Below are 20726 nucleotides of genomic sequence, written 5' to 3'. Positions count from 1 at the left end.
ATGATCACATTGAGATATATATAAATAAATGGGCTCAGCTTGAGGCCATACTCGTAAGTGAAATAAATCAAACTCACATGTATGAATACCCAATAGTTTCCCTAGTGTAAGAAATGATAAGAATACATAAAAGTATGTGGTAATCATGATTCCCCATTATATGCTTTGAAGCCTTATAATGTTTTCATTCATTAATTGGAATGGTTTTATTCTGGGTTGTTTGGTTTTATTGTCTGTGATGGTATGAAAGCACTTCTTACAAATTAATAGTAAACCTGAAATGATGCTAAAAGCCAGCATATGTGTTATAATTGGTATGAAGGACAGACTACATTTTAGAAAGGTAATCACATAGTATCTAAAGATCAAGGATTCAAATAAGATACCTTTACTAATGCTTATCCAATCCTGCATAACAGGGTAAAACATTATCTAATAGATACAAGTATTCTGGAAGACAAATAAATATTTTAGATGGCAAGCATACTTCATCAGGCTTCTTTGTAGCCTAAGTGAAATAAAACTTCAAAACCAACATTGGAGAAGTCCTCATCTGTAAAGTAGATGAGCACAGCATCTACTATAGACTCAGATGAGAATTAAGTTGATACAGGGAAAAAAAGGCTTAGACTAGTGCCTGGCATATAGTATGCACACAATTGTTACTATTCTGTTAAGACTACTTTTGGCCTAATTCTATACTCAATTAGCAACATTATATTATGATTTTTGATCATACCTCCATAAAATCAGAAAGCAGATGACTTGGATGTGAATTCAAGAATCCCAGTTAAACTGAGATTCTAGATTTTCACAGCTGAGAACCAGATCTTTGAACTGTGGCTCTCAATGGTTCAGTATATCCAGGAGATCTTTTTGATTGTCATTATAACAGGGCTAATGCTGTAATTTAATGCCTGGGTGACAGAGATGCTAGCTGAGGTCACTCCTACACAAGAGAAAAATTGGGCTGCCCAAAATGTTCATAGTGCTTGCATCAGTAAGTAATGCCCTAGACTAAAATGATTCCACAATAGTAGTTACCTCCAAATCCTAGGCAGCCAGCTGGTCCACTGCTGGAATTTCCCTGAGCATAGTATAATATACCATTGTTCTCGGTTATCTACAACTTCATACCTGTTAATCACTCTATCTGCTGTTCCTGAGAACTCTACCAATTAACACAAAAGGTATGTGCCACAGGTGGAAGAAACCCTGCAGTTTCTAAAACTGGGTCATTGATTCCAAATAAAATCTGCTCTTAACATTCTAGGGAGGGTCAGGATCTGGCAAACTGGAGAAACTTCTCAATGAAGAGGCTATGTAAGGCTTATATAAAACCAAAGAATTGAACTAGCATACTCACATTTGTGAGATCTTCAAAAGCTGATCTCTTTTTGAATGTCCCCTGAGGTGAGGATGGAGACATTTTCACTTGGCAATTCTTTCCCATCTGAAAAAGTAAAAGAAGTAAATGAGTATAACCAATAGTGAACACTCCCCTTTCGGGAACTTTGGGTCATCTTCAGGACTTTGGAAAACTCCAGAATCTCCAAGTAACATAACAGGTCTGGTAAACTGCCTTACATATATCAGAGCATTCTTAACATGTGTAGCAGGCCACTGGGACCTGACCATCTGCTCTGTTCTCCAGGTACATTATTAATAGTATATAGTATAATAAGTTATCAGAAATTTAGAAAATTGGATTCACAACACAACAGACCATTCCAAAAATCCTCAAGATGTGAGAAGAATTACTTCTGTGCTCTAATTGGCTAATATAAGAAATAAGTAAATATTAGTATTTTATCTTGTTCATAATACATAATCTTAACAGAAATATTTAGCAAAAATAGTATTTTCTCATTATCTAGTTAAAAATAAATTATCTGTTGTTAAATTCCACTTAATATTACTATCAGAAATAATCGGTCCAGTATAAAATTAATGACAGAAACTGAATGTATAAAACTGAGATTTGCAAAATATGCTCCAAAAAATTGGGTTGATAAAAATAAATGCCAAAAAAGAAAACTTAATGGTAGAACTCAATTAGAAAATGTTACATAGATAAAATCTTGATCAAAGCATCAAATCTTGCCTTATAATTTATATGTGAGAGGGCTAGGGATTTAGCTCAGCAGTATAAGTGCCTGCCTGGCAACAGCAAGGTCATGAGTTCCATCCCCAGTACAAAAAAAAATTATATGTGAAAAATATCTGACACTTCCAAAAAATTTTAGTGAAAATGATTAGAACATCTTTCTCTGCACTAAGAAAAAAAAATCAACAAAATTAAATTGGCCTAATGACATTTGATGTGGGACACAGTCTCTTGATAATTTATCAGTGCTAATATAATTCAAATTAAAATATGTATGGCAGCTGGCATGGTGGTGCACACCTGGAATCCCAACACCTAAGAGGCTGAGGCAGAGGATCACTGTGAATTTAAGGCCAGACTACGAAATGAGGCTGTTTCAAAAATAAAGTACAATAATGAACATGGAATATGTCAAATCAAAATGACAATGTTGAAATATTCATGCGATAAAACAACATGGTTAAAATGTATCTACATTCTTCAAATTTAGTACTAGTTGAGTTTCTATTTATTTAAAATTCTTGGAAACAGCCAGGGATTTAGCTCAGTGGCATAAGTGCCTACCTGGCAAGTGCAAGGCTGTGAGTTCGATCCCCAGTACCAAAAAAAAAAAAAAAAATGGTTGGAACAAGAAATGTTTTGGATTTCAGATTTTTTCAGATTTTGGGGTATTTGAATATACATAAAAGATATCTTGGGAAATAAAACCCAACTTTAAATGATAAATTCATTTATATTTCATATACACTTTATACAATTGGCCTGGGGATAATTTTAGTACATCTATATTTTGACTGCGACTCTGTCATAGGAGGTCAGGCATGGAACTTTCCATTTCCAGAGTCATAATGACACACACAGTTTCAGATTTGAGAATTTTAAACTAGACACACTCAATATGCATCTGTAAAAACTATGATAATATGTTTGCCAATGTAATCTTTATACTCACCCCAAGATGCACAGCTTCCTGGTAAAATGTTTGGCACTTCTCAAAGAAAGCAAGAGTACAGGCACAATCATTAATGAGGACTAAATACTGTTTGGTTTTTAAAGCTGTGCAGAGTGGCCTCCATTTGAGTCATGTATTTACACAATAGTTCACACTTTGTTCCCAAATTCTAGCTTACTTATAATATCCACCTACAAAGGATGTCACCTCTTCACAATTTCTGAGATAATCCAGACATACTGATAATTAAAAATATGCAAGGGTCCTAAAATGAATGTAATCATTATGTATATAAAAAGTGTACCAATAAAATTAATTAAAAATAAAATATGCAAGGGTGAAAGTCATGAGCCAAGGCACAGAAACACCATGAGACACTATGGGGAAAAACAGCTTGCTCTAACCTTGAATTGGCCGTGATCACTGAGTACAATTTTTGTAGACTGAAATTTCTTAGTCTCAGGTTTGAAGCTTTGATGTGGCAGTGACATCTCTTACAGATGCAGCAGTATCTTGTCCAAGTCAGGGCTACAATCAGAAAGGACTTTTAAAAACACCGTTCACCAGAAACATCACAGAATTCACTAGAAATTTTTGAAAAAAACACTTTTTCTATAGAATCCCTTGAGAAAACATACATTGAAGTTGGGTGGATCTGGGTCAAATCTTTGTTAGGTCACAATTAATCTTGGGACAATATCTTAAACTCCTTTGGCTTCAGCTATTTCATCTGTTAAACTGAAGTAAGTATATCCAGTTCTACAGGATATTGTTCAAATTAAATGAGATACTCTATGTAAAAAACTCTACATGTGCCTACCATCTGTACAAGCACTGGTGACATGGCTTAGCACCTAATCTAGATAGGTAAATAGCACATGTTAACATAACAGTTTTGCATTGAAAACAATCAAATATACAAGTAATCCTCTAGTACAGAGGTAGAGTTAATATACTTTAAAAGGCATAGGGCTCTGACTACAGCAATTCTAATGATGCTACAGAGAAGACAAGAGAATGACTGCACATACATGTATGCATGGTAAGCCAGACATTATTCAAAGGCTGTGTTCAGTCAGAAGAAGTTGTGATCTAATTCAAAAGACAAGGTAATAGTATGAGGAACTAAATTATTGAAAAGTATTTGTCATAAGAATTTAATGTTAATTATATTCCTTAGAAAACTCCTTTGCCTATCTCAATATGGGACCCTATCTTATATTCCTGAAGATTCTTTTAGTGAGTCCTCAATAGTCAGAATATGCATATGTATTTTACAAGCAAATATTTTATATTAGAAGTAATCATTGTTTGGATAAATATGAGAGACTTTACTCCCAGATACAAGGGGCCCTTGTAAACCCAAATGCATTCAATTTCCAAGTTCATTTGACAAAAAACAGGCTTCCCTAACAAAAATTCTAAAGGCAATGCAACAAACTTACCTCTATGTAAGAGATGCTTTAGGCAAGAGACACATACATAAAACACAGATCTCATTCTAGAAATATTCCTAAGCAAAATTCTAACATCAACATAATAACATGACAAATGAAACAGGCATGGTGGTGCATGCCTATAATACTAGCACACTGAGTGTCTAAGGCAGCAATAACTAAGGCAAGAGGATCACAAACCCATGCCCAGCCAGGACAACTTAAGGAGACCCTGTCTCAAAAATTAAAAGGTGGGTGGGGGACTGGGGATTTAGCTCAGTGCAAAGGTCCTAGATTTAATCCTTATTCCCCATACACATACAAACAGTAATGAGGGAAATACTTGTCACAGATATTTGTGCCCCTTGCAGAGTTAATGTTGACATTACAACATTCTAACCCCCAACATGACAGCATTAACAGATGGGGGATTTGGGAGATGTTAAGAACAGAGCCCTCATGAATGGATTGGTGCTTTATAATAGATCCCAGAGAACTTTCTTACACCTTTCTGGCATATGATAATACAAGAGGGTCATCTGAAAATCAGAAAGTAGATCCTCACCAAAAAGCAAATCTGCCAGCACCTTGTTCTTAAGATTTTCCAGACATAATAACTGTGAGAAATATTTACTGCTTAAGCCATTCAGTCTGTAGCAGTTAGTTATAGTAACCCAAGATAAAACATTACTATAGATAGATAAAATAGAAAGTCAGAGATAGATATAGGCATACTACATTTGCTCTGGACTTAAATGATAAAGAAGGTCCCAAGTAGACTGGGAAGCTTCCAGGCAAAAGCCCAATCACAGATGGAGGTATGAACATGCACAATTCAGGGACAATCCAGCTATGTTGGGTATGAAGCACAAAAAATATGTTGAGGAAAAAAATATGTTGATGAACTCTAGAATGGAGATGAAGTGCTAGGCTGGGGCCAGGATAGCTAGAAAGGGAAGCAAAGAAGATTGTGGCTTGAGGGGAAGGCTTCAGAAAGAAGAAAAGTCAATTTGTGGGGTTTTTTAGATGAAGAAGTATTAAACATTTTGTAGGGGAAGACAGGTCAGTCGCAGAGTGGATGAAAAATGTGGTATTTTTATGCAATGGAATATTACTCAGCTATAAAAAGGATGATCTTGAGGCCTTCCTAGGTAAATGGAGGCAACTTGAGACTATCCTCATAAATAAAATAAGTAAGAAATATATTTATAAAGATCACATTGTGTCTCTAGTGTAAAAATAATAAGAACTGCAGGAGTAATAAAACCCAAAATGTGTAATTGCTATTATAAAAAAGAGAGGGAAACAAAGTGCTCTAAAGGATATAACCATGTATGTTTAAGTGTGTAAGATATATAACCATATTACTAAGTTTTGTTGAATCATTGAACAGAACAGTTTGCCCTCTCACTGTTTAAATGTCCACTTTTTATGCTTCAATTTTGTAACTTGAACAACTATTTCTAAGATGTCAATATGTAATTTATCAACTAGTGACTTCTTACTGTTTACCCTACAAAGGTAATACAAGTACATGCCTTTGCATGCATTACTTCAGTTAAATACTATAACAAAACCATGAAGGTAAGCAGGGCAGATACAGTGCTGTCTTATGGTCCCAGAGGAGTTAAGTGTCTTACTATCCAAGACAAACTACTATGCAACACAGATTACCCAGCTAATTCCAAAATACCACTTTCTCAGATCACACTCAAAAACATTCCAAAAATTAAAAGGCTCTAGGGTGGGGAAGCAGAATGGGCATAGGTTTTAGAGTCTGTAGAGCCAGCTTCTAAAGCAGTTAACTTAGTATTTCTCAGACTTGGTTTTCCCATTTTGCAAAACAAGTACACCACACAGAAAGAGTAGTCATGTGATTCACATACAGAAATGTGCATACAAAGCACACACAGTAGGTAATCAATGGCATGTTTATTCTTTCCCTACCCTCAGATGAAAACTTATTTTCCATCTTATCCCTCAAAACTCAGAAAAGCAGCAATAAAGCTAAATTGGGTATTATCTACCCTTAACTACATTCTGTTTGAAAACTACTTACACCCTTATTGTTTATGTCTCATACAATTTTCTAAGGATGACCAAAGACATGCTCTGAAACCTTTACCTTTCAAAGAGAAGTAGAAATCTGGAATCAACTTGTTAGAAAACTCGCAGCTGATGACATTACAGACCAATTATATCTCAAAGAAAATAAAGGTATTCTGATGATAGTCATACAACATATTCACTATTCTGAACATTAAACACTTGCTTTAGGGGACACACACAGTGACTTAGGTAAAGTAATTTCTCTGCTACTGGGTATAGAGGAAGAGAGGAGGTAACTGACATCATCATAAGCATCCAGGACATTCAGACTTCGACCCTGAGTCTTACTTGGACAAAGAAAATTAGAATTCTTTCCCTTTTCAGACTTTCTATCCCCGCTGTGCACACACTGATAATTATTGGAGAGTTTACTGGGCATTCTAAGGCTGGTACTGTAACCCACACAGGGCAGCAGATCTAAGATGATCAAAATAATATACAGGGTGGAATAGCAACTTCATTTTATATATAAAGGCAGGTTACCTATGGCAAAGCACTAGGGAAAGAATGCAGCATTGTTACTGAAAATTATACCAGGCTGACAAAGGGGACTTAGGGTCTAGTTCTAGCCCTGTCCCCCAGCTAGCTGAGCAAAACTGGGCAATCTGGATCTTGGCTTCCCCGCCTAATAAAAAGGCAATAGGACTTGAGCTTCCGCCACATTAAAAAAAAGAAAAAGCGGTCAATGAAAATGAAACATTAGCATCACCTGGGAGCCTCCTAGCACTCTAAAATCTCAGGTGCCAGCCTAGGCCTATCAAATCCTAATCTGCAAATTTATATTCACTTTAAGAGACACCACTCTAGAGTTCCTTTAACCTCTGAACTTCTCGGATTCTAGGTGCACTTCAGAAGCAGAAGGTGGTGGGAAAGCCAGAGCTGGATAAAAGAAAGCCAGTAGAAATAAAAGGGATAACAAGGGAGAGGATAGATTCCACCCTTCCTTCATGTCCTTCAACCTATGGTTCAAAATATCCTTCAAGGAATATTCTCTGACTTAAAATACATCTGCCCGCACTACACTTGTAAATGAAATCGATCCTGCAACATTTTCACTTGTGAAAGACTTTTTTTAAATCATTCTGATTTAGGCACGTGGACTAGCCATTCTATCTCAAACACTGGGACCTAGTCTCATTTGTTTTGCTATCTCATTCCGTCACACTCCCAGGCCAACCGCGTACAGGGTTCACTCCATAGACTCCTGACTAATCAGAAAGGAAGAGCAAGGTTTCCTTGCAGAGTTGCTGTGCATCCCAGTAAGAAAATACAACTTATAACAAGGGGGTGGAGGGACGCCCGCGGACAGATCTCCAGTCAACAGAGCCAGACTCTCGAGCTGGTACAACCCAAAGGCGCCTACCTCAAACCGAGACTGAGGACAGAACAGGAAACACCAAGATGCAACCCTAGACCAGGACAGACAAGGGAAATGAACGGAGATCCGTGTGGCAAGGACCAGACTCCGTCTCAACCTGGTCTAGGCTTTCTTCAATCAGCCCAAAATTTGAAAATTACAGTCCCAGGAAGCGCAGTGGTGATTGGCCAGCAGGGAACCAATCGGTGTACACAATTACTCTGTTCCCTTAAGGAGGGTTTGAAAGCTGGGTTTTTTTAAACTGAACTCCGCAGCTAATGGACTTTGTATTGGGGCGTGGTTTCGAGTACAATTGGCTGAACTAGGGCTTCCTAAAAGACACATTTTCATTTAAATAATCCTACTGACGGACGAGGAGAGAAGAGCAGCTGAATAATGTGGTTGCGGACAATTAAAATATTAATATTAATAACCCCTTTTAGTGTCAAATATTAACTCCCAAGGGCTTCACAAATGCTATTTGGAGGAAAGCAAGACATTAGTGATTGCTCTTTTTTCGTGAATGAGCACTCAAATTGTAGGGAGGTAATAAAAGTCAAAATTAATTCAGCACTAGCTCTGTGCTGATTGCAATAAAATTTGTATTGTTTTAAATCCTACCCAAAAGATAAGTACCTTTATTGCCATTTTGCAGATTACAAAATTATAGCCTCATAAATCTCAAATATCACAAAGTTATACTGTGGCAGAGAGTCTATTATAACCCAGATATTCTCATTCATTTCATTTATGCATTAATTCAGTTTAACAAATACTTAATGAGCACCTGCTTTGTGCCAAGAACTACAACATATCTGTATCTATATATCTCATCTATATACACCCATATGTATACATACATGGAGCTCACAAAAGGTTTGTAGAATGTATAACCCCATCCTGCTCTCCGAAGTGACAAAGAGTAAATGGAGATCCCAGGGTGTACTCTAGAAGTTCCTACATACACAGAAGGCACTCTACCACTGACTACATTCTTACCTTTACTTTTAGTCCATTCTTTTAGTCTCTTACAGCCTCTACATTAAAGATATTCATGTGAGGAAGACTATTTGAGAAGACAAAGGGGATGAGGGAGGGAGAAAGAAAAGGGAGTAAATGATCAAAGTATGGTGTATGCAAGTATAAATGAGCCAAAATGGAACACATTAGACTGTATAATTAATATGGACTAATAAAAATATATTTATATGATCCTTGGTTCTCTTCTTTTTTTAAAATCTCCCCAGGTTATCTCATCTAGATCCAATACTTTTTAAGTATCATCTAAAAACTGTCCCTATCACTTTTCAGCCTTTCATCTAAGGCCAAGTATAGTATCTAAAAGCTATCCCTAAACTCCAGCTTCATAAATCCAAATGACAACTCCACTTTTCCATTTGTACATCTAAGAGACACCTCAAACTCACATGTTCACAACAGAAATCTTAATAATCAACCCTTTCCCCAAATCTGATCTTCTCTCCATGTCCCCCATTTCAGAAACTGATATGATATTGAATATTAGTCAACACAGAAAACTGGGTATCATCTTTGATTCAAGGTCCTTTCCATCACCTTACCCTTCTATATCTAATCCTTCATTAAGTCTTGTTGATTTTACCTCAAAATATATCTTATAATCACCAATTCCATCCCTGCTGCCACCTAGTCTCTCAGTAGGCTCACTATTAAGAACCTCCAAACTGTTTACTCCCTTTCCAGTCTTATCCATCTCTAACACAAATACAGCACAACAACCTTTGTGAAAAAGAAAAATAGGATTGTATCCCTCTTTGGCTTCAGTGGTTTCCCACAGCACTTAAAGTAAAATCCATACTCTTTTTATTTTTAGTACCAGATATCAAACTCATAACCTCGTGCTTGCCAGGCAGGCACTTGTGCCACTGAGCTAAACTCCTGGCCCCTAAAATCTATAGTCTTCACTCTAATCCATTAGGTCTCTTCTACCACATCAGCCATTCTCTTTCTCATTGACTCCACTTCAGTCATAATGATCCTGCTTAAAGATCTAAACAATATACTAACTTATATCTCCATAGGCACTTTGAATATGATATTCCTGATACCTAGAACATTCTCTCCTTTTTTTATGGTACTGGCTATTGAATTCAGCGTCTTCACAATTAGCTACATCCCTAGTCAGTTATTTTTTTTTTGAGATAGGACCTCTCTTAAGTTGCCCAGCGTGGGCTCAAAAATTGCAATCTTCCTGTGTCAGCCTCCTGAACTACTATGATTACATGCATGTGCCATTGCACCTGACTCTCTCCATTTTTTTAAGTTGCTAGATTTTTCTCAAAGTTTAAGTCTCACCTTGAGAGACATTTCTTAATCATGCTATTTAAAGGAAAATTCTCCTTCCACTCCACTGTGATACTCTATCTCAATTTTTTACTGCTTTTTTAGAGTAATTATAACTATAAAGTTGTAAATTTAACTACTCACTCAGGAATTTGAGGTCCATAGTGGCTGGTATCATATATATTGTGCTTTCTCTCCAAGGATTAGCACTAATGGTAGTTCACATTTATCAGCTGATTAACATAAGTTTTATACAGTTCTGGAACTTGCAACAATTCCATAAGGTATAGGTATCTTCATTTTTCAGATAAAGAATGTAAAACACAGAAAAGTTTAGTAACTTCTCCAAGATTGCAGAGCCAGTAAGTGATCAGTTTGGGATTAAAACACAAGCAGAATGATTCCAGAGATCAAAGACACAAGCATAACCCCAATAATTGCCCCCTTGATATGTAATCAGCAAAATGTTAAGTGTATATCATCCTGTAAGTCATTAATGTAGACAAGTGTCCCACCAGGATCCACTAAAAAGGCAATGCAATGTTAATATGAGTCACCACAAGTTTTCTTTTGTCAAGGGTAGAAGAGCACATCCATCAATCAACAGCAACACAAAACTCATTAAAGTAGCAATTTTATTTTTCCTATTTCTTCTCAGCTTCTAAGACAACAAAAATAATGAATAAAACTTGTGACTTTTTAAAATATTTAAATTTATTTTCCCTCAGCCTTCACACATTCAACTGACTTAACCTTTCACTAGAGTAGCACCCCAAAAGAATAAGGAGAAAAGGGAAAATAGCCCCTTAACTCTACCATTTTCTAATATTTCCTTTTTCTTAAGTATACAATATGCTTGTCTTGGTTTATGTCAGTGGCCCCCAGGACTCATGCATTTGCATTGTGCATTCGTGATGGTTCACTGTCTAGTGCTTGAATTGATGGTGTCAGTGCTACACTCACAAAGGGGTGGAGCCCGGATGTGATGTAATGGCAGGAAGAAGGTGTGTCTTGTTCTTTGCTGGTTTAAACTTGCTGTTTGCAGCCGCCATGAACAGTGGCCCAGCCATGCCCGCCTGCCTGGGAGCCAACTGAGTGTGGACTGAAACCTCCAAAAACTGTAAGAAATAAACCTTTCCTTTCCCAACTTGGGCTTCAGGTATTTTGTCTCAGTGACGAGCATGAAGTAACTAAGACAGGATTTGATACCGAGGAGTGGGGCCATTTGCTGTGACTATACCTGACCATGTTTCTCGAAAGGCTTTGGAAATGGCTTGTGGGCAGAGTTTGGAAAGGTTCGGACATGTCACCTGGATGCATAGAGCTGGAGCAGTTTAGGCTGTTCTGTAGAGGAGATTCTGGTGAGAGCTCCAGAGACCAGAAGGCTGATAGAAAGCCTCATGGTAAAGACCAGGCTTGGGAGGTTTCTGCTGGGAAGAAGGACTGCATTGTTTGTTGGACTCCACATGATGTGTGTTATGGCTTGGCAGAAAGTTTGTCTGCATTTTGCTCCTGCCCAGAGACTTTGCCTGAGACTGAGACAAAGGGCAATGGACTGATTAATCTTGAAAAAGAAATTAAAAAGCAATGGAACACTGAGGCTGTGACATGGCTATTGTCGGGGACTTTCAGCCAGCTTTATGTTTCAAATCAAGATCAAAGAGCCCAGCAGGATAATGTATAATGCTGTGAGTTTGGCCAGAAGAAAAATTCCAAGAAGGCTGTGGATTATAAAGACAGAGTTGAGATTTTGATTCCTGAGGAGAAACAGAGAGATAAGAAAGATGGCCCGGGGCATCCCAAGAAGCCGGTCTCCACCCTGTGCAGTCTTACTGCAAAGGTAAAAAAATTCGCTCAAAGGAGAAAGCTGCGGAGCACCAGGTTCCAGAATGGCAACAGAGGCCACATGAGGTTCCAGAATGGCGGCAACGTACAGAAGCTTTTCCTCACAATCAGGTAAACAGGGCCCTGCGATCCCCTACCCCTACAGCCAAGAGAGAAAAAAGCCTGGCTACTGCTCCAGCTAGCAGCAAACCTTGGCGATATCCATATGGTGCTGATCTTAGGTGCAAGGAAAATGCACGAATTCTGAGGGTAAGACGGCTTCCACCTCGATTGCAAAGGGCCTGGGAGGCCAAGCAGTGTGCCCCTGAGAGGGCAATTTGTGAAGATGTAAGGGTGCAGCCGAAGGTGCAGTGGAGACCCCAGAAGTTTGGAAAAGCCAGGAATGTGGAGGATCCAAGGGAAGCTGCAAAAAGAGAGCAGAGAAGATTTAAGAGAGAAGCTGCGGGAGCTGATATCCCTCTAAGTGCCATGGGGGTGGAATCACCCAAGCCTTCTGGAGCTTGCAACCAGATTGCTTCAGATGCTGGGCATGGAACTCTAGGACTTAATGTTTGTCCTGCTGGATGTTGGACTTGCTTTGTTTCCAATGCTTTCTATTTCCCTGTTTGTAACTTTTGGAATGGTAATGTTTATCTTATGCCTTTGCATTTCAGAAATGTTTAACCTTGTTTCATTTGTACAGGGCGTTACAGTTAAGAGTTTACCATAGATCTTGGAGGAGACTTGGGACTTGGACTATTCAGCAATGCTGAAACTGTTAGGACTTTGGCAACTCTTGGAGGTAGACTAAATGTCTTTTGTATAAAGGATGTACATGAGTCCTGGGGGCCAGGGGTGGAATGTCTTGGTTTATTTCAGTGGCCCCCTGGACTCATGCATTTGCATTTTGCATTTGTGATGGTTCACTGTCTAGTGCTTGAATTGATGGTGTCAGTGCTACACCCACAAAGGAGTGGAGCCAGGATATGATGTAATGGCAGGAAGAAGGTGTGTCTTGCTCTTTGCTGGTTCCTGTTTTGCTGTTTGCAGCTGCCATGAACTGTGGCCCAGCCATGCCCGCCTGCCTTGGAGCCAACTAAGTGTGGACTGAAACCTCCAAAAACTGTAAGAAATAAACCTTTCCTTTCCCAGCTTTGGGCTTCAGGTATTTTGACTCAGTGACGAGTAAAAATTACCTAAGACAATGCTCATAAACGATAATTTCTCATGAAAAACCTGGTTTTAAAAAGTGCCTATTATTGTCTCACTTTTATGTGAAAATATATTCCAAATGAATACAAGGTTTAATTTGGAAAATAAAACCATGGAAATACTAGACAAAATATGAAAGAATATTTCTCTAATCTCAGGGAACTAAACTTTAAACAGGACCAAAATTTAGTGGCTAAAATTTTTAATTTTTTTCTTTGCCTAAATGAAAAACAAAACAAGGTTGATAAAAATCTAACACCAAACTGGTAAAAAAAATTACAAAAGAATAACTTCCAAAATGTACAATAAGAACTTTAAGAACAAGATGGCAACACATACCTGTGATCCCAGCACTCTGCGAACCTGGGGCAGGACTACAAATTCAAGCCCCACCTGGATTCAATCTCCAGGACAGGAGACAGAGAGAGAAAGAGAGTAAAAAGGGAAGAGGAAGAGGGAGAAGAAAAGGAAAGGAGGAAATGAGGGGAAAAAATGGAAGTAAACTGCACATTTAAGTTATCAAGAAAATAGCCAATTAGGGCCAGGGACACAGCTCAGCAGCACAATGCCTGCCTGGCAAGCAAGAGGTTATGAGTTTGATTCTCAGAACCAAAAAAATGGAAAAAAAAGCCAATGAGGGAAGAAATATAAGTGGTCAACAAATATACTATACAAATAACAGAAAAATATGCTCAGTTTCACTAAAAATAAATGAATATTAAAACACCAATATTTTTGTTTCAGACACTGATAAAGGTTTCATCAGTTAATAACTTGTCTTGGTGAGGGAGTAAACAAACACGTGAATTCCCTGTTGAAGGTAATAAAAACTGCCATAAACTTCGGGAGCGTTATCTGAAAATACTCACTGAATTTTAAATTTTGAAACCTTTTACTTATAGATTCAGACTCCTGCAAGTTTTCTTTAAAAATACCTATTCCAGGGGCCAAGGATATAGTTCAGCAGCATAAGCACCTGCCTGGTAAGCACAAGGTCCTGAGTTCAGTTCCCAGTACCAAAAAAAAAAAAAAATACCTATTCCAATAAATAAGGAAAGAAAATTGAGATTTAATTAAATAACGAAATAAAATTTCCTAAATGTGGAAGAGATAAATCTAAAATTTAAGAAGTTAAATGAACACTAAACAGAACAAAGAAACTCACATAAAAACACATTGAAATAAAATATCTGAAAATTACAAAAGGAAAAACCTTGAAGACAATAAGAGAAGGATGAAATCTTCCTAGCAAGAACAAAAATTACTGAATGACAATAATTTCTCGTCAGAAACCTTAAAGCCAGAAAAATGTAACACAGTATCTTCTAAGAACTAAAGAAAAGAGCTGTCAACTAAAAATCTACCAGATAATGCCCTTCAGGATGAAGGGGAAACCAAGACATTCTCAGATGAAGGAAACTAAGAGAATAACTCACCAGCAAACCTACCCTCAAAGGAAAAGCTCACAAACTAGGAAAATAAACTAATAAAAGAAAGAATAAATAGAACACCAGGAAAAGAATAGTGAAAAGTATGCTACAAAGCTACAGTGAAAAAATCAGTATGGTACTGGCAAAGAAATAGAGTTGAGGATCAATGGAACAGATTAGAAGATGCAAACACAACTATAAAGACACTCAGCCACGTGATATTTGACAAAGGAGCTGAATATGTTCACTGGAAGAAGGATAGCATCTTTAATAAATTATGTTGGAAAAATTGGCTCTCCACATGTCAAAGACTGAAACCAGACTTATCACCTTGCACAAAACTAAAGTCAAAATGGATCAAAAATCTAAATATTAAAAGAGAAACAATAAATCTACTGGAAGAAAAGGTAGGTAGAAATCTTGGAGACATAGGGGTAGGCCGAGAATTCATGAACAAAACACAAACTGACCAGGAAACACTTCAAAGAATCTCATATTATTGAAAAGTTTCTGCACTTCAAAAGAAATCACCCAAAGAGTGAAAAGAAAACTCACAGAATGGGAAAGAATTTTAGCCAGCAATCCCTCAGACAAAGGACTTATATCCAGAACATATATAGAATTGAAAAACACGAAGGCCCCTAATTCAGAGTCCTCTCCAAAAATGAGCATCTGAGATGAACACGCAGTTCTCAGATGAAGATACACAAGTGGCAAATAAATACATGAAGAAATGTTCACCATCACTGGTCATTTGAGAAATGAAAATTAAAACAGCATTGAGATTTCATGTCACTCTGGAAAGAATAGCTGCCATCCAGAAATCAACTGATAACAAATGTTGGCAAGGCAGCTGGGGAAAAAGGAACATTGCTCCACTGTTGGTGGGAATACAGAGTAGTGCGGCCACTGTGGAAATCATTATGGAGATTTCTCAGAAGACTAGGATTGAAGTTCCTTTCAACCCAGCTATTCCCCTCCCGGGTATTTTCCCAGAAAACCTGAAAAGATCATTTCACAGTGATATATGTGCACCCATGTTCATTACAGTACAATTTGTAATAACTAAACCTTGGAAACAATCAAGATGCCCATCAACTGTAGAGCAGATGAAAAAGATGTGGCATTTTTATACAATGGAATATTACTCAGTTATAAAAAGGATGATCTTGAGGCCTTTATAGGTAAATGGAGGCAACTTGAGAGTATCCTCATAAGTGAAATAAATAAGATTCATATTTATAAATATCACATTGTGCCTCTAGTGTAAAAAGTAATAATAACTGTAGGAGTAATAAGACCCAAAATGTGTAGCTGCTATTGTAAAAATCAGAGGGAAAGAAAGTGCTCTAAAGGATATAACTGCATGTATGTTTAAGTGTGTAGGATTGATAACCATATTACTAAGTTTTTGTTGGATCATGGAACAAAACTGGTTGCACTCTCACTGTTTAAATGTCCATTTTTGTTTTAATTTTGTAACTCAACCATTTCTAAGATGATAATATATAACTTATCAACTAGTGATCTCAGTGTTTAATTTTTTGAAACTGTGTATTATTTCTACCTTCTTTTGTTTTCCTTTTTTTCTCTTTAAATAAAATTTTTTAAAATGTTTAAAAAATTTAAAACATTTTTAAAAATAAATAACCAAAAAAGAAAAGTATGGATAAACACAATAGACTTTACTTCTGATCTTAAGTATACTAAATTAATACAGCAAAAATTATAATATTGTCTTATGTGGTTCTCAGTGTATGTAGAGAGGATATTTCAGTAAGCTTATTTAATTATAATATTTAAAATATTTCATTATAGCCAATCATAATACATACCTATAATCCCAGAATCTTGGGAGGTTGTGGTAGTAGGATTGCCAATTCAAGCTCCACCTGGACAAATTAGTGATTTACTGAAGCTATGTATCCTAAATAAATTAAAAATGAATGAGTGAGTCAATGAATTAATGAATCAATGAATAGGGGCAGCGTCTTAGTTATTTTTCTTGTTGCTAAGACACAATAACCAATACCCAAGTTAAAGGAGAGAAGGCTCAATGTAGCTCACAGTTTGTAGAGATTTTAGTTCATATTTGGCTGGCTCCAAGGCAGGGTGACATGGCAGAAGAGTATCTATCACAAGGAGAGACAGTTATGACAAGCAGAAGACAGCAAAAGCAAGAAACAAGCTACAATTAACTAGCAGCAAGCCTTTCTGTACCTTATATTGTATCTAGGCTCTCTGCCCTTAGTGTGGATAGCACTCACATCTTTAATCCTAACACCCTTAATCCTAGCATTGCATCATGAATAGGTTACACACTCCAGAGCCAAGCACTTCTGAAAAAGCCCCATCTATGACTGCATGAGGCTTTGAAGGAGCCTCTAGACACAAGCTGTGAACTCTCTGGGTTCAATTCCCCAGTACCAAAACAAAACAAAAAGGGATGGGGATGTAGCTCAGTGCAAAGGCCATGGGTTCAATCTCCATTACCTTGGGGGGGGGGGTGGGGAGGAGAGAGGGAGGGAGGGAGAGAGAGAGAGAACCACTGTAGATCCTATCAAAATCAAAAGGCTCATAAGTGATCACACATACAAAAAAATTTGAAAACCTAAATGAATATATCAATGTTTTGGAAAGTACAAAATACTATAACATACCCAATATGAAATAGATAATTCTAAAAACTCAAATGATTTCACTAGAGAACTAAACATTTTTTGTATTTGGTACTAGAGGCTGAACCTAGAGACTTCACACTGAGCTATATCCATGGCCCTTTTTAAAGGTTCTTATTATGATACAGTGAACTTCTGATGGTCCTGTATCAATGTTTCAAACTTTTGATATTACAGGCATGAGTCACCATGCCCACCTTAAACCAAATGTTTAAAGAACAATGCACATCAATTTTATACCTACCTCTTCCCCAAAATTAGAAGAGGCAGGAACACACAAACTGGCTACACAAAAACACTTTCACTGTGATACCAGTATCACCCAAAGGCACTTTTAAAAAAAGAAATTTACAGGTCACTATCATTCATGATGGAGGAAACATCCCTAGCAAGATATTGACAAATTTTTAGCCATATATAAATCTATTATATACTATGGGCAAGTGAGTTTTATTACAGGTATGCACAGCTGGTTCCAAAACATCAACACATGTAGTTCACCATCTGTTTAAGCTAAGAATACACACACATACACACACACACACACACACACACACACACACCCCAAAAACTGTCAGTTAATAAACAAGTTCAGGTTGCAAGATACAGGATCAATGACAAAAATCAACTTAATTTCTATGCTCTTACAAGAATCAATCTGAAAATCAAATTAACATTTCAATTTACAAAGTCATCGACTGGAATAAAATACTTAGAAGCAAATTTTACAAAAGGAACATAAGATTTTTACATATAAAACTATAAAACACCCGAGAAAAACTAAAGACCTAAATAAATAGAAAGACAACCCTCATCCACTAATCACATTGTTAAAATACAAATTCCCCTCACACTGATCCAGAGAATCAACATAATCCCTACCAAAATCTGCGTAGGACAGTTAATGTATCAGGCACAAGTATCCTATCATTTGAAACCCTGCATGCAAATCTGGTCCATGGTGAGCATCTTAAAATTTGGATTAAGGATGGTTTCCCACCACCCTGTTAAGACTAGTTCAATTTGTCTTATAGTTTATGGTGAATAAGAGGTTTCGTGTAGGGCTACACAGTGAATTCAAAGACAGCCTGAACTATACAGCAAGGCCCTGTCTGAAAAAAACAAAAGAAAAAAAGTTTGGGTGCTTTTGTTTTTGTTGGTGGTGGTGGTGGTGGTTGTGATGGTGCCGAGGAGTGAACTCATCACCTTCATGCTGAGCTACATCCCCACCCCCTCCAGTTTAAAAAAAAAAATTTTTGTGACAAGGTTTCACTAAGTTACTAAATTGCCCTGGCTGACTTCAAACCTGTGATTTTCCTGCCTCACCCTCCCAGAGTGCTGAGATTAGAGGTCTATGGCCCACCTTTGTCTATTCCATGTCGGCTTTTGTATGAGGGGCCCGGTGGCTGTTGTGTGTGAGGCCATGTATTCTAAAAACCTCCATGCCCTAGTGACCACATAAACTCTGAGTCATCGTCTTTATCTGAGATCAAGGAGTACAGGCAGTCTAAACCTGACTGACCTCCTCACAAGGCAACTAGCTGTGGAAATCCAAGAACAAACTAATCTCCACTCTATTTTAATGTCCCTAAAACTAGGCGAACTCCATGAGCAGGCAAAACAGGAAATACTTCATGCTTAATATCTCTTTTACAATTGTTGGAAAGCTTAACACATTCATTAACTGACAAAGATAATATATCTAAAGGGAAAGATAAAGACTGTCAACAACTAAGAGTACATTTAAAGACTTTTTAAAGGGTTATTTTGTCAGATATTCCAGACAAGTTTATTGGTTTGACAGGAAAAATAGTCCAATTAACAGTCTGCTTCCCTCAGCCAATTTTGCTCTCACATCTCCACCGCACCCTCAGAATATTTTTGTACATTTATAAATACATAAAGGCATAAAGCTCTTGTAATAGTTCATAAAAACAAGGTGTTCACTTACCAAGCCATAGTTGGATTAGAACAGAAACTACACATGGTAAAAAGCGTTCTCCACAAATTGGAAATGAAACTAAATCAAACAAAACAAGAATGAGGGACAAAGGGAAAAGGGACTTACCTGACTAGCCGCCTCATTGAACGACTGCCTCAGAGAACCACCTCCAACTGTCTGAAAGGAAAACAGGCCACGCAAAAACTGAGCGCAGAGCCTACCGGGCCGACCTTGCGATGTCCACCAACAGGGGAAGACAACGAAACAATGCTTTTACGCAGTCAGAATAGAAACCACTAGATGGGTCACAAGATCACAGTAGGTACCCGTTATGTTTTTTCTTTTTCTCAAATTTATATTTTGGCTCTCTATACCCTGGAAAAGCCACGTTAATCTTCTTACGCACACTCGTACTCCCCTCACCTCCAAGACAATGGAAGTGGCCCCTGCTGCTGATCTATGCAGATCAACACCCAAAAGACTGCGCATTTATGAAATTGGAATTTAAATAATTCTGTTATAACTAAGTTACAATTGGAGAGAAAGGATGAATTCTAATGTTCTATTGCACAATAGGGTTCCTACAGTAACCAATAATGTATTGTATAATCCACAAAACTAGAAGAGATGAATTTTTTGTTTCAAAGTAAGACTGGGGGCAGTTCTATGAGATTCTGTCTGGCTACATAGATCGGGCTGTCCCTGAACTCACTATGTAGTCCACGCTGGCATTGAACTAGCAGTGATCGTCTTGCTTCAGCCTCTCAAGTGCTGAGATTACAAGCGTGCACCACCATATGCTATTTGAAGAAAGAATTTTTGATGTTCCCACCACAAAGAAATGTTTCAGAAATGGATACCCTAATTACCCTGATTTGACCACTCCAGGATGCGTACTCATTGAAACGTCACATTGTGTTCTTTAAAAGTTATTAAACATCAGTTTAAAATGACAATAAAATATAATACCCATTTCATGAGTCTGTATAAGAAATAAGAGAATGCTTACAAAATACAGTACCAGGTATATTCTCAGGCCCTACTCCTAACCACCAACAAAAATTCTGGGTAAGGCTCCAAATGTTTTAACAAGCCTTTCCTGGTGGTTCTGAAGCAGTGTTCAGTGTGATATTTAATGCTCTCAGAAGAAGCCTGCCCTCTCAGATAGATAACCAAGTTGTCTATTGTCATTAATAAAGATCTCAGGATTCCATGGCTTTTGAATTGTTTCCTACTTGAAATTTCAAAACAATCATGCTATTCTTGAGTTCAGCTGTGTGCCTAGTATTACTGATGAACCCAGTGAAAAAGAGGCAGAGAATTTGCCCTATAGGGTTGCAATGTAGGTGATCTGGGA

At 37.5% G+C, this 20726-nt stretch overlaps 1 protein-coding gene across 4 annotated transcripts in view; it reads right to left on the bottom strand.

Annotated features, from left to right (window-relative positions):
• Ccnb3 (cyclin B3) overlaps nt 1-16685 on the bottom strand; it is a 111695-nt gene extending 95010 nt beyond the window's left edge. For 2 of the 4 annotated variants that reach the window (XM_063245851.1, XM_013159051.3), the window contains exons 1-3: nt 7968-8111; nt 3464-3587; nt 1367-1453 (exon numbers count right to left, since the gene is read on the bottom strand). In XM_063245851.1, the coding sequence (XP_063101921.1) occupies nt 1367-1453; nt 3464-3550 (174 nt within the window). In that variant the 5' untranslated portion in view covers nt 3551-3587; nt 7968-8111. Of the gene's footprint in view, nt 1-1366; nt 1454-3463; nt 3588-7967; nt 8112-16584 lie in introns of those variants that run through there. The other 2 variants (XM_063245852.1, XM_063245853.1) reach the window with 2 other exon arrangements.
• Nucleotides 16686-20726: the final 4041 nt, after the last annotated feature.

Source organism: Cavia porcellus, unplaced genomic scaffold (genome assembly GCF_034190915.1).
Source record: "Cavia porcellus strain 051 isolate PalLab524CR breed Dunkin Hartley unplaced genomic scaffold, mCavPor4.1 scaffold_3, whole genome shotgun sequence".
NCBI lineage: Eukaryota > Metazoa > Chordata > Mammalia > Rodentia > Caviidae > Cavia > Cavia porcellus.
Note: the sequence above shows the minus strand (reverse complement) of the source record. Positions and strands in the feature narration are given on the sequence as shown.